The following is an 18,936-nucleotide window of genomic DNA, read 5'->3' on the forward strand; positions in this document are numbered from 1 at the left end:
TCTTTTTGCTTAGAATTCACTTGGCTATGCGAGCTCTCTTTTGGTTCCATATGAAGTTTAAGGTGGTTTTTTCCAGTTCTGCGAAGAAGGTCATTGGTAGCTTGATGGGGATAGCGTTGAATCTGTAAATTACTTTGGGCGGTATGGCCATTTTCACGATATTGATTCTTCCTAACTATGAACGTGGAATGTTTCTCCATCTGTTTGTGTCCTCTCTTATTTCATTGAGCAGTGGTTCATAGATCTTGAAGAGGTCCTTTATGTTCCTTGTTAGTTGTATTCCTAGGTATTTTATTCTCTTTGTAGCAATTGTGAATGGCAGTTCTTTCTTGATTTGGCTCCCTTTAAATCTGTTATTAGTGTATAGGAATGCTTGTGATTTTTGCACATTGATTTTGTATCGTGAGACTTTGCTGAGGTTGCTTATCAGTTTCAGGAGATTTTGGGCCGAGATGATGGGGTCTTCTAGATATACAATCATGTCATCTGCAAATAGAGACAATTTGACTTCCTCCTTTCCTGTTTGAATACCCTTTATTTCTTTTTCTTGCCTGATTGCTCCAGGTAGAACTTCCAATACTATATTGAATAGGAGTGGTGAGAGAGGGCATCCTTGTCTAGTCCCAGATTTCAAAAGGAATGCTTCCAGTTTTTGCCCATTCAGTAGGATATTGGCTGTTGGTTTTTCGTAAATAGCTTTTATTATTTTGAGATACGTTCCATCAATATCTAGTTTATTGAGGGTTTTTGGCATAAACCCTCCTGTTGAATTTTGTCAAAGGCCTTCTCTGCATCAATTGAGATAATCATGTGGTTTTTGTCTTTGGTTCTGTTTATGTGGTGAATTACGTTTATAGACTAGAATATGTTGAACCAGCCTTGCATCCCTGGGATGAAGCCTACTTGATCATGGTGGATAAGCTTTTTGATGTGCTATTGCATTCGGTTTGCCAGTTGTGTGGGTCTGAATCCTGAGTTCTAATTTGATTGCACTGTGGTCTGAGAGACTGTTTGTTATGATTTCCATTCTTTTGCATTTGCTGAGGAGTGATTTACTTGCAATTATGTGGCCAATTTTACAGTACGTGTGATGTGGTGCTGAGAAGAATGTATATTCTGTGGATTTGGGGTGGAGAGTTCTGTAAATGTCTATTAGGTTTGCTTGGTCCAGGTCTGAGTTCAAGTCCTGGATATCCTTGTTAATTTTCTGTCTGGTTGATCTGTCTAATATTGACAATGGGGTGTTAATGTCTCCCACTATTATTGTGTGGGAGTCTAAATCTCTTTGTAAGTCATTAAGAACTTGCCTTATGTATCTGGGTGCTCCTGTATTGGGTGTGTTTATATTTAGGATCATTAGCTCTTCTTGTTGCCTTGATCTTTTTACCATTATGTAATGTCCTTCTTTGTCTCTTTTGATCTTTGTTGGTTTAAAGTCTATTTTACCAGAGACGAGAATTGCAACTCCTGCTTTTTTTTGCTCTCCATTTGCTTGGTAAATCTTCATCCAACCCTTTATTTTGAGCCTTTGTGTATTCTTGCATGTGAGATGGGTTTCCTGGATACAGCACACCGATGGGTTTTGGCATTTTATCCAGTTTGCTAGTCTGTGTCTTTTGATTGGGGCATTTAGCCCATTTACATTTAGGGTTAATATTGTTATGTGTGACTTTGATCCTGCCATTTTGATGCTAGCTGGCTGTTTTGCCCGTTAGTTGATGCAGTTTCTTCATTGTGTCGATGCTCTTTACATTTGGTATGTTTTTGGAGTGGCTGATACTGGTTGTTCCTGTCTTTGTTTAGTGCCTCTTTCAGGAGCTCTTGTAAAGCAGGCCTGGTTGTGACGAAATCTCTGAGTACTTGTCTGTTTGCAAAGGATTTTATTTTTCCTTCACTTATGAAGCTTACTTTGGTTGGATATGAAATTCTGGGTTGAACGTTCTTTTCTTTAAGGATGTTGAATATTGGCCCCCACTCTCTTCTGGCTTGTAGGGTTTCTGCTGAGAGATCCGCTGTGAGTCTGATGGGCTTCCCTTTGTGAGTAACCCGACCTTTCTCTCTGGCTGCCCGTATCATTTTCTCCTTCATTTCAGCCCTGGTCAATCTGAGGATTATGTGTCTTGGGGTTGCTCTTCTTGAGGAATATCTTTGTGGTGTTCTCTGTATTTCCTGGACTGGAATATTGGCCTGCCTTGCTAGATTGGGGAAGTTTTCCTGGAGAATATCCTGAAGAGTATTTTCCAGCTTGGATTCATTCTCTCCATCACATTCAGGTACACCTATCAAACGTAGATTAGGTCTTTTCAGATAGTCCCATATTTCTTGGAGACTTTGTTAATTCCTTTTTATCCTTTTTTCTCTAATCTTGCCTTCTCGTTTTATTTCATTGAGTTGATCTTTCCATCTGGAAATGTGGCATCCACTCACCCTCCATGCTTTCGCTGGGAGCTGCAATCCTGAGCTGCTTCTAATCGGCCATCTTGTATCCCTGGTCTGTTTTGTTTTGTTTTTTGAGACAGGGTGTCACTCTCGTTGCCCAGGTTGGAGTGCAATGGCATGATCTTGGCTCACGGCAACCTCCGTCTCCCAGATTCAAGCGATTCTCCTATTTCAGCCTTTTGAGTAGCTGGGATTACAGGCGTGCTTCACCATGCCTGGCTAATTTGGTATTTTTAGTAGAGATGGGGTTTCTCCATGTTGGACAGGCTGGTCTCAAACTCCTGACCTCAGGTGATCTGCCTTCCTTGGCCTCCCAAAGTGCTGGGATTACAGGCATGAGCCACCATTTCCGGCCAACCAGTGAGTTTTATACCTTCAGATGTTTTCTTGTTACACATTTCTTTCATGTTGAAGAACTGCCTTTAGCATTTTTTATGAGACAGGTCTGGTGTTGTTGAATTTTCCGAACTTTCATTTGGCTGGGAAAGTCTTTGTCTCTTCACATTTTTTTCCTTTAGCACTTTGTTATACTACTCCCTCCTAGCCTGTAAGGTTTCTGCTGGGAAGTCTGCTGCCAGACCTGTTGGAGTTCCTTTACTTGTTATTTCCTTTTTTTTTTGCCTAAATTACAATTTAAGTGTTTTTTTTGTTTGTTTTTTTTAGAAATGGGAGTCTCACTATGGTGCCCAGGCTGGTCTTGAACTTCTGGCCTCAAGCAGTCCTCCTACCATAGTCTCCCAAAGTGTTGGGATTACAAGCATAAGCTACCACACCTAGCCTATTTGCTGCTTTTCTCTTGCTGGTTTTATGACTTTTTCTTTGTCCTTGACCTTTGAGATTTTAATTATTATATGCCTTGGAGTAATCTTATTTGGTTGAATTTAATTGGTGATTTTTTAACCTTTCTGTACCTGAGTATTTATATTTTTTTCTAGGTTTGGAAAATTCTCTGTTACTATTGCTTGGAATAAACTTTCTACTCCCCTCCATGCTCATTCTCCACTACCTCTTGAATGCCAATTTCTCATACATTTGTTCTTTTGATGCTATCCCACAGATTCTTTAAGCGTTCTTTTGTTCCTTTTCATTCTTTTTCTTTTCTCCTCTGTATATTCAAATAGCCTGTCTTTGAGCTCACAGATTTTTTCTTCTGCTTTATAATTTCTGCTGTCGAGACCCTGTAATGCATTTTTGTTTGTTCAGAATATTTCAGCTGCAGGATTTCTGTTTGATTTTTTAAAGATTATTTTAATCTCTTTTTAAAGTTTCTCACATAAATTTCTGAATTATTTCTCTGTGTTTTCTTGAAGTTGGTTGGGCTACCTCAAAACAACTGTTTTCAATTTCCTGTCTTAGATCATACCTCTCCATCTTTTCAGGATGGGCCACTGGTATCTTATTTAGTTGGTTTGGTGAGGTCATAGTTCTCTAAATGTTCTTGATGCTTTTCAATATATGTCAATATCTGGACATTGAAAAAATGGATTTTTATTCCAGTTTTTGCAATCTGGCCTTGCTTATACCTGTCCTTCAGAGGGCCTTCCAGGAATTCAAAAGAGACTGACTGTTGGGTTCCCTAAGCCTGTGGTCACTGTAGCCATCTTAGCACTTAGAGGGCACCCTAAGCCTTTGTTGCTGGGACTTTGTTATAGGCTGCATTGTCCCTGGCCCAGATGGACCTGAGTAAGACCCAGGAAGGGTTCCCCACCTTGTGTTGTAATGCTGGCCAAGGCCCTGAGCCCAGCACTGGTTTAGTTGCTGTGAGCTTAGTACTGGGTTCCAAGGAAACGTCCCATGCACAATTCTGTCTCCTTCCCCAAGAAGATGGTGTATTTCTCTGCACCATGTTGCCCAAAGTTGGGGGGAAAGGTGATGGGGGCAGTTCTGTGGCTGCCGCAGCTCATACTCTGCAGGGTTTCACCTGAAGCCTATGGCCTCTTGGACCAGGGTGGAAGTGGGTTATGCCCAAGGCCCATGGCTGCTACCATGCTGAAATTTATTTGGGGCCCAAAACCGCTTTAGTTGGCCAGTGATGTGAGAATCACATTCATCCTGATAGGGTGGTGAATTCTTTTCTGGTGCTTACTGTGGGGCTAGAATCTTTGTCCATGGACACAGGCCTGGAATTAGGCTGTGGGGTTTTGCCTCGTGCTGTGTATTACTGTGGCAGACTTGGCACTGGGGTCTAAGGCAAAGTCCCACGTCAGTAACCAGAAGGAGTTCTGCCATGTGGACAGTGTTTCTCATCACTGCCTAGTGTTCGGGGATAGTTGGTGCAGACAATATGAGACTGTCCTTCCTGTTCTCTTCAATGCATCCTCTTCTTGTAAAATATAGTACTTGTATCTATCAACTGGTTTTCCTAGCTCTAGTGAAAATATTTTTTTGTGTGGATAGTTGTTCAAATTGATGTTTCTGTGGGGAATTATCTTTGAAGGGTCCTCTTCTGCCATCTTGCTGTGCCTCTGTGTCACTGATCTGTTGTTTATTTTTTCTGAGATGGAGTCTTGCTCTGTTGCTCAGGCTGGAGTGCAGTAGCACTATCTTAACTCACTGCAACCTCTGCCTCCAGGTTCAAGTGATTCTTCTTGGCTTAGCACCCCCGAGTACCTGGGACTACAGGCATGCATCAGCCACCAGGCCTGGCTAATTTTTTTTTTTTTTTTTTTTTTTGTATTTTTAGTAGAGACTGTGTTTTGCCATGTTAGCCAGGCTGGTCTTGAACTCCTGACCTCAGGTGATTTGCCCAGCTCAGCTGAACAAAGTGCTGGGATTATAGGTGTGACCCACTGCACCCCACCTCTTGTTTATTTATTTTATTTTTTATTTTTTTGAGATGGAGTCTCTGTCACCCAGGCTGGGTGACAGCTCAGCTTACTGCAACCCCTGCCTCCTGGATTCAGGTGATTTTCCTGCCTCAGCCTCCTGAGTAGCTGGGATTAGAGGCAGCCGCCACCATGCTTGGCCAATTTTTATATTTTTAGTAGAGTTGGGGTTTTACCATATTGGTCAAGTTGGCCTGGAACTCCTGACCTCAAGTGATATACCTGCCTCAGCCTCCCAAAGTGCTAGGATTACAGGCATGAGCCAGTATGCCTGGCTAAAACAATCACTTTTTGCAAGAACACATGCAAACAAAAAGATATACTCTAAGCACATCAGAATGATTTGGATGGAGGAGGGAAAAAGGGATGAAAAGTAAAAAAAATTTGGGAGCCAGTCATGGTGGCCAACATCTGTAATCTCAGCACTTTGGAAGGCTGAGGCAGGAGGATTGCTTGAGCCCAAGAGTTTTAGTCCAGCCAGGGCAACATAGTGAGACCCACCTCTACCAAAAAATAAAAAAAAGCCAGGTGTGGTACTGCACACCTGTAGTCCTAACTACTCAGGAGGCTATGGTGGGAGTATTGCTTGAACCTGGGAAGTTAAGGCTGCAGTGAACTGGGTGCACTCCAACCTGGGTGACAGAGCAAGACACTAATTTAAAAAAAAAAATTTTTTTTTGAATCTTTTAAAGTTTGATATAATAATCCTTTTAAACTGACAAGGCTTGGTGTTTCAGAAAGGGATTCATTCTTTGAAAAACTTCTGCCTTGGAAAGTGGTCTGTTAAGATCAGGGTTAGCAAACTATAGCCCTTTGGCCAGTTGTGCTGGTTCCTGTTTTTGTAAGTAAAGTTTTACTGGAATACAGTCATGCCATTCATGTACATGTTGGCTTTGGTTGTATTCCCACTACAGTGTCTGAGCTGAGTAGCTGCAACTACTCAAATGGCCCACAAAGCCTTAAATATTCAGTATTTAGCTCCCTACAGAAAAAGTTTGCCAACCCTCAGTTTAGACTTTCTGTCTCTTTTGGAGCCAGTTTTGATTCTAACTTGTTAATTTCTGTGTATATTGTTATCAGTTTCTTTCTCCTGTGATAGTGTCAGTCTTTTCTTGCTTTGTGGTCAGTAATTTTTGGGAATGTGTTTATCTGCCATTTTTTTCTTTTTCTTTTTATATGTAAGACAAGTAATGTGCTGGCTGACGTTGTAACACGGTTTGAGAGAGGCACGTCTCAGACATGTATGTGAAAACCCAATCATCATGCTTACGAACTACAAAAGGATCGTGTCGTGTCTGCAGTTTTCTCATGGTTGGATTGAAGTTATGCGTTTTTGGTGAAAAATACCATAGAGGTGATTTGCACTTCTCAGGGTTGACAGATTAGGCAAAGAAAAATACAGGATGCAGCTGGGGGTGGTGGCTCATGCCTGTAATCCCAGCACTTTTGGAGGCTGAGGTGGGCAGATCACAAGGTCAGGGGATCAAGATCATCCTGGCCAACACGGTGAAACCCTGTCTCTGCTAAAAATACAGAAAAATTTGCTGGGTGTGGTGGCATGTGCCTCTAGTCCCAGCTACTTGGGAGGCTGAGGCAGGAGAATCACTTGAACCCTGGAGGCGGAGATTGCAGTGAGCCGAGATCATGATGCCACTGCACTCCAGCCTGGCGACAGAGCGAGACTCCATCCCAAAAATTAAGGAAAGAAAAGAAAAGAAAAATACAGGATGCTAGTTAAATTCAAATTTTAGAGAGGCAACAAATAGTTTTATAGTATGAATATGTCCTATGCAATACCTTATTCTCAGTGCATTGTATCAGAGGTTACCTGATACTGGTATTTCTGGGGATGTAAACTTTGATGTTAAGGTGGTGTTTGGGGTTCTCTCCACTGCATGTTGCCATTTATTCCTTTATGGTTAATAAACATGGCTGTATGCGGTGGCTCATGCCTGTAATACTGGTGCTTTGGGAAGCTGAGGCAAGAGGATCACTTGAGTCCAGTAGTTTGAGACCAGCCTGGGCAACATAGTGATACCCCATCTATACACACACATGCACACAAAAGCTATGTTGGTGGTGCATGCCTGTGGTCCCAGCTACTTGGGAGGCTGAGGTGGGAGGATCACTTGAGCCTGGAGGGGAATGGAGGCTGCAGTGAACCATAATTGTACCATTGGCCTTGGACAGAGGGAGACCCTGTCTCAGAAGATCTTGGAGACTATGGAAAATCCTATTTGTCCTCAAGCTTTCATCTACTAATTTTAGTATCTACTAGTATCTTATCCGTAGAAATTATTACTGTGGTATTTTAGGGGCAGTTTTGTATTTCCCTCATTTCTTCTGTATTTATTAATTGGACCTTTAAGAAAGTGCAGTCCCTTCTTCCACCACTTAATTTATTCAGTTATTTAATATTTTTCAGTTTTGAATAATATTCTTTGGGGTATAATTCAATATGGTCCTGTCATTATTAATTTCATTGTTCAACTTGTTCCAGCTTGAATTCTTTGGAGATCTTTCAGCTTGGGTCCTGTGTCCTTTTGACATGCCATAGCCTTTTTTTTTTTTTTTTTTTTTTTTTTTTTTTTTTTTTTTTTTTTTTTTTTTTTTGTTTCTTTTTTTTTTTTTTTTTTCTTTGTTTTTTTTTTTTTTTTTTTTTTTTGGAGACAGGGTCTCGCTCTGTTGCGCAGGCTGGAGTGTGGTGACATGATCATGGCTCACTGCAGCCTCGACCTCCCTGGGCTCTGGTGATCCTCACACCTCAGCCTTCTCAGTAGCTACAGGTGTGTGCCACCACACTAGGCTACTTTTTGTATATTTTTTTCTAGATATGGGGTTTTACCATGTTGACCAGGCTGGTGTTGAACTCCTGGGCTCAAGCGATCTGCCCACCTCAGCCTCCCAAAGTCTTGGGATTATAGACCTGAGCCACCATGCCTGGCCATTGAGCACTTCTTTAATTCATTTTTTATTACTATTATTATAACCCATTGCTTTAGCATATTCATAGAGCTGTGTATCCATCACCCGTTTTAGGACATTTTCATTCCTTCCCCCCAAAAAAATCACATGCCAAGTTATCATTCCCAAAATTCACCATTCCCCAGCCCTTGGCAACCACTAATCTACTTTCTGTCCCTATGGATTTGCCTGTTGTGGACATTTCATATAAATAGAATTATATATGATCCTTTTTGATTGCTTCTTTCTCTTAGCATAATGTTGTCAAGATTGTGTTGGTTTCCTAGAATTGTTGTAACAAATTACCACTCACAGAGTGGCTTAAAACAACAGAAATGTATGCTTTCATAGTTCTGTAGGCTAGAAGTCCAAAATATTGGTGTTAGCAACACCATCCTCTCTCAGAAAGCTCCTGGGAGAAGGATCTGTTCCATGGCTCTCTCCAGGCTTCTGGTGGTTGCCAGCAATCCGTGGCATTCACTCTCACCTCTATCTCTGTCTTCACATGACATTCTCTCTCTCACTTGCTCTCTCTTTCTGTGTCTACCTGCCTGTTTGTCCCTGTGTTTTCACATGGCCTTCTTTTTTAAAAAATTTTAATCTTTTTAAGAGACAGGATCTCTGTCACCTGGACTGGACTGCAGTGGTACAATCACAGCTAACTCTTACCTCCAACACCTGGCCTCACGTGATCCTCTTGCCTTAGCCCCTCCAAGCGCTGGAATTACCATCGTAAGCCACCACACAGCTGCCGCCACCGCCTTTTTTTTTGAGACAGAGTCTCACTCTGTCACCCAGGTTAGAGTGCAGTGGCACGATCTTAGCTCACTGCAACCTCCGTCTCCTGGGTTCAAGCGATTCTCCTGCCTCAGCCTCTCAAGTAGGTGGGATTACAGGCGTCTGCCACCATGCCTGGCTAATTTTTTGTATTTTTAGTAGAGACAGGGTTTTACCATGTTGGCCAGGCAGGTCTCCAACTCCTGACCTCAAATGATTCACTCACCTCAGCCCCCCAAAGTACTGGGATTACAGGTGTGAGCCACCGTGCCTGGCCGCACATAGTCTTCTTATAAGGACATTAGTCATTGGATTTAGGGACCACTCTAATCCAGTACTATCTTACATTAACTTGATTACATCTGCAAAGACCCTATTTTCAAATTAGGTCAAATTCACAGATACTAGGGGTTTGGACAGCATATCTTCAATGGAGACAGTGATTTAACCCACAATAAGGGATCCTTTATGTTGTAAAACATATGAGAGCTTCATTCCTTTTTATGGCCAAATAATACTCTGTTGTATGAAAAAACCACATTTTATTTATCCATTCTTCAGTTGATGGGCATTTAGGTTATTTTCCACTTTTTCCCTATTAATGAATATTGCTGCTATTAGCATTCCTGTAAAGTTTTTGCATGGATATGTTTTCATTTCTCTTGGGTATGTATCTAGAGTTGAGTTGTAGGATCATAGCGGAACTGCCAGACTATTTTTCAGAGTGGCTGTCCTATTTTACCTTCCCACGAACAGGATATGAGCAGTGTATTTCTCTCCATCCTCACCAACCTACAGTTGCTATGATCTATTTTTTATTATAGCTGTCCTACTGGATGTGAAGTGGTACCTTATTGTGACTTTGATTCCATTGCCCTGATGGCTAATGGTGTTGAGCATCTTTTCATGTGCTTTTGCTCATTTATATGTCTTCTTTGGAGAAATATCAAGTCAGATATTTTGCCTGTTTTAAGATTTGGTTATTCATCTTTTAAGAGTCCCTTAGCTAATATATAATTCACAGAAAATGTTCTCCCATTCTTTGTGTCTTTTCACTGTCTTGGTGTAGTGTCCTTTGAGGCCAAAAGTTTAATTTTAATGATGTCCAGTTTATTTTTGGTTGTTCCTTGTGCTTTTGGTTTCATATGTAAGAAACAAGTGCATACTTCAAGATCACAAAGATTATGCCTATGTTTTCTTCTAAGAGTTTTGTGCTTTTACCTTCCACAATTCATTCTTTGACCCATTTTGAGTTAATTTTTATATATGGTGAGAGGTAGGGGTTGAAATTCATTCTTTTGCTTGTGGATATCCAGTTCTCCCAGTTAAAAAGATTATTCTTTCCCCCATGGAGTTGTTTTGGCACCCTTGTCAAAGAGCTGTTGTCTATAGACATAGGACTTTATTTCTGGACTCCGACTTCTATTCCATTGATCTAAGTATCTGTCCATATGCCAGTACCACACTTTTTGTGTATATGTGACAGAGTCTCGCTATACTGCCCAGGCTATTCTCAAACTCCTGGCCTCAAGTGATCCTCCCACCTCAGCCTTCCAAAGTGCTAGGATTACAGGTGTGAGCTTTTGCACCCAGCTTCACACTATCTTGATTACACAGTTTTGTAGTACATTTAGAAGTCAGGAGCCAGGCATGGTGGCTAACACCTGTAATCCCAGCACTTTGGGAGGCTGAGGCGGGCAGATCACTGGGTCAAGAGATCAAGACCATCATAGCCATCATGGTGAAACCCCGTCTCTACTTTAAAATACAAAAATTAGCTGGGTGTGGTGGCGCGCATCTGTAATGCCAGCTACTTGGGAGGATGAGGTAGGAGGATCACTTGAACTTGGGAGGTGGAGATTGCAGTGAGCTGAGATTGTGCCACTGCACTCCAGCCTGGCAACAGAGCAAGACTCTGTCTCAAAAAAAAAAAAAGAAAAAAGAAAAAGTAAAAAAGAAAGTATGCATCTTCTAACTTTGTTCTTTTTCAGGATTACTTACTATTCTGGGTTCTTGAAATTTCCATATGAATTTTAGGATCAGTTTCTCAATTTTTGCAAAGAAGTTAGCTAGGCTTTTGATTGGGTTTACTTTGATCAGTAGATCAGCTGGGGAGCATTGTTATCTTAACAGTATTAAGTCTTTAGATCCGTGAATATGGGATGTCATTGTATTTATTTGGGTTTAATTTCAATAATGTTTTGAAGTTTTCAGAGTATAATGTAAATTTTATGCTTATTAAATTTATTCCTAAATATTTTACTCCTGTTGATGGTGTTATAAATGGAATTATTTTGACTTCATTTTCAGTTTCTTTATTGCTACTATGCAGAAATAAAATTGATTTTTATATATTGTTCTTGTCTCCTATACCTTTGCTGAATTCATTTATTAGTTTTTGTATGTTGAGCCAGCTCTTTGTTTCTGTGATAAATCCTATTTGCTCATAGTATATAGTCTTTTTTATGTGTTGCTAGATTTCAGTTTACTAGCATTTTTTTTTTTGAGGATGTGTGTGTGTATATTCATAAGGGATATTGGCCTATAGTTTACTTGTGATGTCTTTGCCCAGTTTTTGTGTCAGTATAATTCTGGCCCTGTAGAAGGAGTTGGCAAGTGCTCCCTCCTGGTTTTTGGAAAAATCTAGGAAGGATTGGTATTAATTCCTTAAACGTTTGGTAGATTTTGCTAATGAAGCTATCTTGAAATTTTCTTTGATCACTAATTTAATATCTTTTTTTTTTTTTTGAGACGGAGTTTCGCTCTTGTTACCCAGGCTGGAGTGCGATGGCGTCATCTTGGTTCACCACAACCTCCACCTCCTGGGTTCAGGCAATTCTCCTGCCTCAGCCTCCTGAGTATCTGGGATTATAGGCACACGTCACCATGCCCAGCTGATTTTTTGTATTTTTAGTAGAGACGGGGCTTCACCATGTTGACCAGGATGGTCTCGATCTCTTGACCTCGTGATCCACCCGCCTCGGCCTCCCAAAGTGCTGGGATTACAGGCATGAGCCACTGCGCCCGGCCAATTTAATCTTAAATATGTACTAAGGTGTTTTATTTCTCCTTGAGTTAGTTTAACTTTTGAGTCAGTATTTACATTATTGAATTTGTTGGCATATAGCTGTTCATAGTATTCATTTATTTTTATTTCTTTTCACGGATTTTTTTTTTCTTTTATTTTTTATCTAACATGGTCATGAGTTGTGATCAAGGTTGTTTTTAAAGCTAAACATTTCCCACTGAGCATTTGCTTGAGCCATTTCCCATAGCTTGTGATATGTATTTTTATTTTTAATATAATTTTGTGATTTCTGTATTTCTTCCTTGATTCAATTGTTATTAAGAATTTCTTAAAATGTTTTTGAGGCCAGGTGCAGTGGCTCATGCTTCAGACTCCTGGGCTCAAGGGATTCTCCCCATCAGGCAACTGTACTACAGGCACAGTTATCTTTTAAATTATATTTTCTTGTAATACTGTTATACCTCTCCATCTCCCAGTATATCTTTTATCTATAAAACATAGAAGATCCCTTTTGGTATGTCTGTGAAATGGGTCTCTGATGCAATCTTGTTTTCAAATGGCTGCCCATTTGTCTCAGCAATATTTATTGATAATTTATGTTTGGAAGTCAGTATAGCACTGGGAACAGCTTAGGTCACCTAGAAATATATTATGGAGGGAGAAAATAGGGCCTAGGCCTGAATTTTGAAAGGATCCCAAAATGTCAGCAGTTGAAGAGGATGAATCAACAAAAGAAAACCACTCAGAGAGGAGACGCCGGGGCCCTCGGGAAGTGATTCTCTCAGTAAAAGGGAGAGACTTGCCAAGTTGAAGCTTGCTGAGAGATTGAGGAAGTGGAAGGCAAGAAGTTGTTCACAAGATCCAGCCACATGGACACCATGAACCTTGGTGACTGCTGTTTGGAATGGCAAGGGCAAATGTTCTATTAGGGTGGGTTCAGCAGTCAGTGAGAAGTGGGAGATCGCAAACAGTGACACTAGTTGCAAGAAGCTTATCTGTGAAGGGCAGTAGAGTGAAGAGGAAGGTTTTGTTTTTTGTTTTTAAATTTATTTATTTATTTTTGAGACGAAGTCTCACTCTGTCTCCCAGACCAAGAGTGCAGTGGCGTCATCTCAGCTCACTGCAACCTCTGCCTGCCGTTTTCAAGTGATTATCCTGCCTCAGCTTCACAAATAGCTGGGATTACAGGCACCTGCCACCATGCCCGGCTAATTTTTTTTTTTTTTCTTTTTAGTAGAGATGGGGTTTCACCATCTTGGCCAGGCTGGTTTTGAACCCACATTGGCCTCCCAAAGTGCTGGGATTACAGGCATGAGCCGCACACCTGGCCTAGAGGAAGGTTTTAAAGATGAGAGAAGCTGGGCACAGGGGCTCAAGCCTATAATCCCAACACTTTGGGAGGCTGCAGAGGAAGGAACACTTGAGCCCAGGAGTTCAAGACCAACATGGGCAACAGGGTAAGACCCTGTCTCTACAAAAATTTTTTTAAAAATTAGTCAAGTGGTGTGGCTAATAGGAAGGATCCAGTGAAGAGGAAGAGGTGGAAGCAACAAGTGAAGAGACTGGTGATCAGTAATGAAAGGCTTCTGACAGGGCAGTGAGAGAGCTAAGCCTGAGGCAGAAGGGCCTGGTTTCTGTTGCAGCAGGCGAGGAGGAGAGAGACAGAACTTTGTTTCCTCCTTTGTTGTCATCAGAGTAGCAGTAGGTTACAGGTGATGATGAAGGTAGGATGGTGGGTACTTGTGAGTTCCAGCAGAGGCCAAGGGTCATGTTGTTGAGGAGCTTGCTGAGGTAGGGGTTTGGTAACCACATTGTAGATCCACAGGGTCACCCATCTAGTCCCCAGTTAGGACCTTTAATTTGGCTGCTGCACCTGGGGTGGGGGCCAAGGGTTCAGCTTTTCATAGCCCATTTCTTTCCTCCCATCCGATCTTCCACGTTTATTACCCCCACTAAACCCCCCCAGCCATGGCCTCATTCCTGTTGCCCAGGTGGTGCAGAAGGCCTCCCATGCACTGCCCCCGGCACCCCCCAGATTGGAAGGCTGGCAGAGCACCCCATACTCTGAGGTCTGAGTTGTTCCAATCCCTGTTGGAACTCTCCTGTAAGCAGCCTCTGCCTGTGGCTTAGTTGGGGAGCAGAGATCGTCTCAATTATCATTTCTATTGCTGTGGTCTTCTTGAGGGGACATCCAGCCTCTTGTATTCCCATAAGGGAAGACCTTTGCAGTTGAGTCATCCCATTGGAAGCTGTTAGATGCAGTTCGGAGGCAGAGAAGATAATTCTGTGCTTGCCTTCTGGCTCTCTCCTGAGTATCCTCTCTTCTGCAGGGTTGTACAAACTTGACTGATTCCTGGGATTCTTGGATAGGGGATGAGCGAGGCCATTCTGCAGTGAGGAACAATCACCTGTATCTGGCCAGGTCTGCCTGGAAGAACTCTGCCTACAGTGAGTTGTGGGCAATGTTGGGAATAGCCACCTGCCTGGTTTGGGGACTTGGGGGCTGATGGCTGCTAGATCTTAGTGAGTCACAGGTCCGAGGGAGAGCTGTTGCTGTCCTGAGGCACTGATGTTCAGTGCCATCACAGGACCTTCACCTATTTATTGTAGGCCGCAGAGCCTCCCTGGGCAGTTGCTGCTGCTCACCATGCAGTCCGTCCAGCTTGGGGACCTGCCTTTCCTCCTCTTATCAGGATTTGGCCAAGCATGTCGTGGACACTTCTATGGCTGATGTGAGTATCTGCTCCCACCCATCCCCACCATACCTTTACCCAGACCTCTGCTGGGTATGCAGGAAGAGAAAGTAGGAAAAAAGCTGGGCAGATTAGGGAGGCCAAGACTTTTTGGCATCTTCAGTGGTTCTTCATCTTGAGAAAAAGGGAATTTGGGCCAGGCACAGTAGCTCATGCCTATAATCCCAACATTTTGGGAGGCTGAAGCAGGAGGATCGTTTGAGGTCAGGAGTTCAAAACCAGCCTGGGAAGCCCAGCAAGATCTTGTCTCTACAAAAAAATAAAAATATTAAACCATGCGTGGTAGCTCACACCTGTAATCCCAGCACTTTGGGAGGCAGAGGTGGGCAGATGCTTGAGTCCAGGAGTTCAAGACCAGCCTGGGCAACATGGCGAAACCTCGTCTCTACAAAAAATACAAAAAGTTAGCCAATCTGGTGGTGTATGCCTGTAGTCCTAGCAACTGGGAGGCTGAAGTGGAAGGATTGCTTAAGCCTAGGATGTTAAGGCTGCAGTGAGCCATGATCACGCCACTGAACTCCAGCCTGGGTGACAGAGCTAGACATTGTCTTGGAAAAAAAAGGGGAATTTATCAGATGCAGGCCAGACTGACCAACCCAGGGGCTTAGTTTTTACTGTGCCTCCTAATTTGGATGTGGCCATTGTGTCCCCAGGTAATGGCTGCTTGTTCGGATAATCTGCACAACCTCTTCAGCTGCCAGGCAGCAGCTGGCTGGAAGTAAGTTTGTGCAGGGTCCTTGGTATACTGTGTCTTGTTCCTAGGCTTGTCACCCTGCTTGGCTTCTCTCCTCCTTTCCCTTACCTGGATTCCTCGAGTCTTCACTCTGAGCCCCTCCTTTGTGATCCCTGGAACTCATTTTTGATCCCCTCCTCTTCTCTGTGCTTGGTTTTTCCCCTCAGCTATCAGGGTGAGGAGCAGGCGGTGCAGCTTTACTACAAGGTGTTTTCTTCCACTCGGCATGGCTTCCTGGGGGCAGGTGTGGTGTCCCAGCCACTGTCTCACGTGTGGGCGGCTGTCAGTGACCCCACTCTGTGGCCCCTGTATTACAAGCCTATTCAGACAGCAAGGCTGCATCAGCGAGTGACCAACAGCATCAACCTGGGTGAGCCCAGGGAAGGAAGGCTTCCATGGGGCCTAGTTTCTGGTGTGCCCAGTGGGGTCTTGCTGGGGGACAGAGGTGGAGGGTTGGAGGCAGCCTTCTTGGGAGGCCAGGTACTTAGGTTACCTTGATTGCTCATCCTGGGTTGAGCTATGTGTCATGTTATAGGGTGATGGCAGGAGGGCTGCTCCCTGACCAGGAAGGCTTTAAGACTAGGTTTGTCCATGGGCCTCCTGACCTTCCTTATCCCTGTCCCTCCAGTGTATTTGGTGTGTGACACCACCCTGTGTGCACTGAAGCAGCCACGGGATTTCTGTTGTGTCTGCGTGGAAGCCAAAGAGGTGCCTGCCTTGGTGGTAAAGACGTTGTGGGAATAACTTGGGCTGAAGTGTTGTGAGAAACAATCTATGTGGGCATCAGGTCCTCTGGGGGAAGGAGCGCAAATTGAGGCTGGAGCCAGGGTAGGGGTGGCTTGAAGGCTGGCCAGTGTTGCCTTTCACCATACTGTCTACTTGGGAGCCTGTTCCTGTTTTGTCCATACTACACAGGCAGGACTCCTGTTTCCCTCTGTCCCCAGGGTCACCTGTCAGTCATGGCAGCTCAGTCTGTGTATGATACATCCATGCCAAGACCCAGCAGAAAAATGGTTCGCGGGGAGATCCTGCCCAGTGCCTGGATCTTGCAGCCTGTCACCGTGGAAGGAAGGGAAGTCACCAGAGTCATCTACTTAGCCCAGGTGATAAACCCCTTGCAGCCAGCCTCACAGCACAGTCTGACTTGGTCCCACAGCCCCCTAGGATTTTTGTGTCTCACTGTTGAACATCCTCCAGTGCCCACGCCCTCTTGCCTGAGACCAGGAGACTCTGGGGCTTCCTGGGCTTGCAGTAAGGGGAGTCAGGGGATAATTGGAGAGGAGAGAATGAGACAGGAGTTTATCAACCTTTTCTTAAGCTCCTGTCACCGAAGAGCTAGTGACCTGCATCCTGTGGCTGATCCCAGGGTCCTTAGGAGATAGATGAGTCATTTTGAAGCCTCAGCAGAGCAGAGTGATGACCTGTTTCGTTCACCTCTTCCCTCCCAGTCCGTTGACTTGGACTTTGTCACTAGGAGGTGAACGCCAACACTTAGATCTGAATAGCAGAGGCCAGGGGCCTGTAAACACCAAGCCACAATCTGAGGTACTTCTCCCATCACCACAGGCTGGGGGGACTCCTTGGGGCTAGAGTGCAGCTGGCACACTCTCTCAAGTCTATTTGCACATTAAATTCTTCTCTCTCTGCTTTCAGGTGGAACTTGGGGCTCCAGGCTTCCCACCTCAGCTCCTGAGCTCTTTCATCAAACAGCAGCCACTAGTTATAGCCAGACTGGCTTCTTTCCTGGGTAGCTAGCATCTCACTGTCAAGATGGTGCTGCGGGGATGCAGGCCCAGGCTGCTTAAAAGAGACACTGTGGCAGTTCCTTGTTACTTTCTGTACCTGGTGCAGGAAAAGCTGATGCTGCCTGCTGTGGCTGATTGGGGCAGACAGCACTGGCCCAGGGATGCCAGCAAAGCTCAGTTAGTACTTGATCACAGCTGGCACCAGTGCAGAGCAAATGGCCTGAGCTCCTGGCCCTGGCTGTCCAGAGTGAATGCAGCTCAGCTCACCTTTTGGATTTCTCACCGTTCTTTACTGTTGCTGGGACTGCAGCAGACAGGCTACTTAAGGACCAGAATTGGGCACAGCCAGCAGAGACGGGGGACTGCAGTGCTTTGGCAAGATGCTTCCATAAGCTGGTAGGGAAGCAGGCAGCCAATGGCCAAGACTCTGCTCTGAATCTACCTCCAGCATTCAGCTCCACTGTGTGGTAGGACATTAAAAATACCAAAACAAAGAGGATTCAAAAAAAGCTGCACAGACCAGAACACTGATTCAGAATATTCTCTCTCTTGAATTTTTGCAAAATACTTTATTATTGATTTTTTTGTTTTTTCTCCCTTTTCCTCCCAGGAGAAGACATTTGGGTCTTGGCACGAGTCAGGGGTGTTGAGTGATGCTCTGATATGGAGCTGTCACTCTAGAGCTGTCAGATGGAAGACACCGTAGAACCAGGTTGGACAGATATGGGGTCAGGGTGAGGGGCTGAGGTCTTTGAGGACTGGTTGGAGTGGCAGCCAGATGCTGGTTGCTGACAAGGCAAGAGGAATTTCAGAGCTTAAACATTGCCCTTTGAGGAGGGGAGGCGAATGGCTTGTTGGGAGGACGCTCAGTTCCAGAACTTACCTCAGTCAGTTGGGAGGTGTGGAGTTCTGAGCATTCCATGATTTCTCTCTGGCCTCACCTATCCTAGGATGGGATGGGATGGAGAGTGGGTTCAGTTTTCTTGTACTTTAGCCTGGCTGGATGTGAGCCGTGAATATTCTGTGTGTTTACTTGGAAGTGGTAGGGTTGGGGAAGATTCCCATCTTTAGTTCTGGTGCCCAAAATCTTTTGGGGATTCAGAAGATATGGTAAAAGGTGTATTTCTGTATAGCATGGCAGAGATTTATTTTTCTAAAGTGTTTGCAGGGCATTTTTCCCTCTTACCTCAATTATTTATATATTGTTGATTGAAGGTTTTTTAAAATTGCTTTTAAACTTCTATTTCTCTGGTAAATTTTTTTGGTGACATATTTAACACCCTATTTATGTACTCCTACCTCTTGTCATTTAAATCTCTAAGACTACTGACCAAAAAAGTCAGATCATTTTTAAATTAAAAGTCCTCTGCATACTTTATCTAGTGAAGAGTAGATGAAATACTGCACCGCGATAGTCTAAGTGTGTCATTCAAGTTTGGCAGTTAGCTGGAGATCACACTGGCAACAGCCACTCATGGCCAATTCAAAGATTCAGTTTATATGTATGTACAGTTTCCCATGAACTTGGCATTTCTTTGCAGGGTAAACAGCAACCAGGTAAGTTGCTCAACGATAGCCCAAGTAAGAACTGAAGTGGAGGATCCAGAACAGTCACTGCCACATCTAACAGTGACCACAGTGCCCTGGGGCTTCTGAGGCAGAGCCACCTATG

The 18,936-nt window shown here is 43.7% G+C and overlaps 1 protein-coding gene and 1 non-coding gene across 10 annotated transcripts in view; one reads left to right on the forward strand and one right to left on the reverse strand.

Moving 5' to 3' along the window:
• STARD9 (StAR related lipid transfer domain containing 9) overlaps nt 1–18,670 on the forward strand; it is a 163,899-nt gene extending 145,229 nt beyond the window's left edge. Inside the window, exons 27-34 of one of the 9 annotated variants that reach the window (XR_001821027.2) lie at nt 14,364–14,481; nt 14,644–14,765; nt 15,440–15,504; nt 15,687–15,889; nt 16,148–16,242; nt 16,464–16,622; nt 17,173–17,731; nt 17,875–18,670. Coding sequence is in view for 5 of the 9 variants with exons in the window: in XM_017516309.2 (XP_017371798.1) it covers nt 14,364–14,481; nt 14,644–14,765; nt 15,440–15,504; nt 15,687–15,889; nt 16,148–16,242; nt 16,464–16,622; nt 17,173–17,274 (864 nt within the window). In the remaining 4 variants the exon portion in view is untranslated. Of the gene's footprint in view, nt 1–1,300; nt 1,313–14,363; nt 14,482–14,643; nt 14,766–15,439; nt 15,505–15,686; nt 15,890–16,147; nt 16,243–16,434; nt 16,623–17,172 lie in introns of those variants that run through there. The other 8 variants (XM_017516309.2, XM_017516310.2, XM_037734174.1 and 5 more) reach the window with 8 other exon arrangements.
• Nucleotides 6,442–6,549, reverse strand: LOC119469149. Its single transcript, XR_005197959.1, has one exon. It is a non-coding gene; the product is annotated as a small nucleolar RNA U13 (small nucleolar RNA).
• Nucleotides 18,671–18,936: the final 266 nt, after the last annotated feature.

The sequence above is a fragment of the Cebus imitator genome, unplaced genomic scaffold, assembly GCF_001604975.1.
Source record: "Cebus imitator isolate Cc_AM_T3 unplaced genomic scaffold, Cebus_imitator-1.0 Scaffold579, whole genome shotgun sequence".
NCBI classification, from domain to species: Eukaryota; Metazoa; Chordata; class Mammalia; order Primates; family Cebidae; genus Cebus; species Cebus imitator.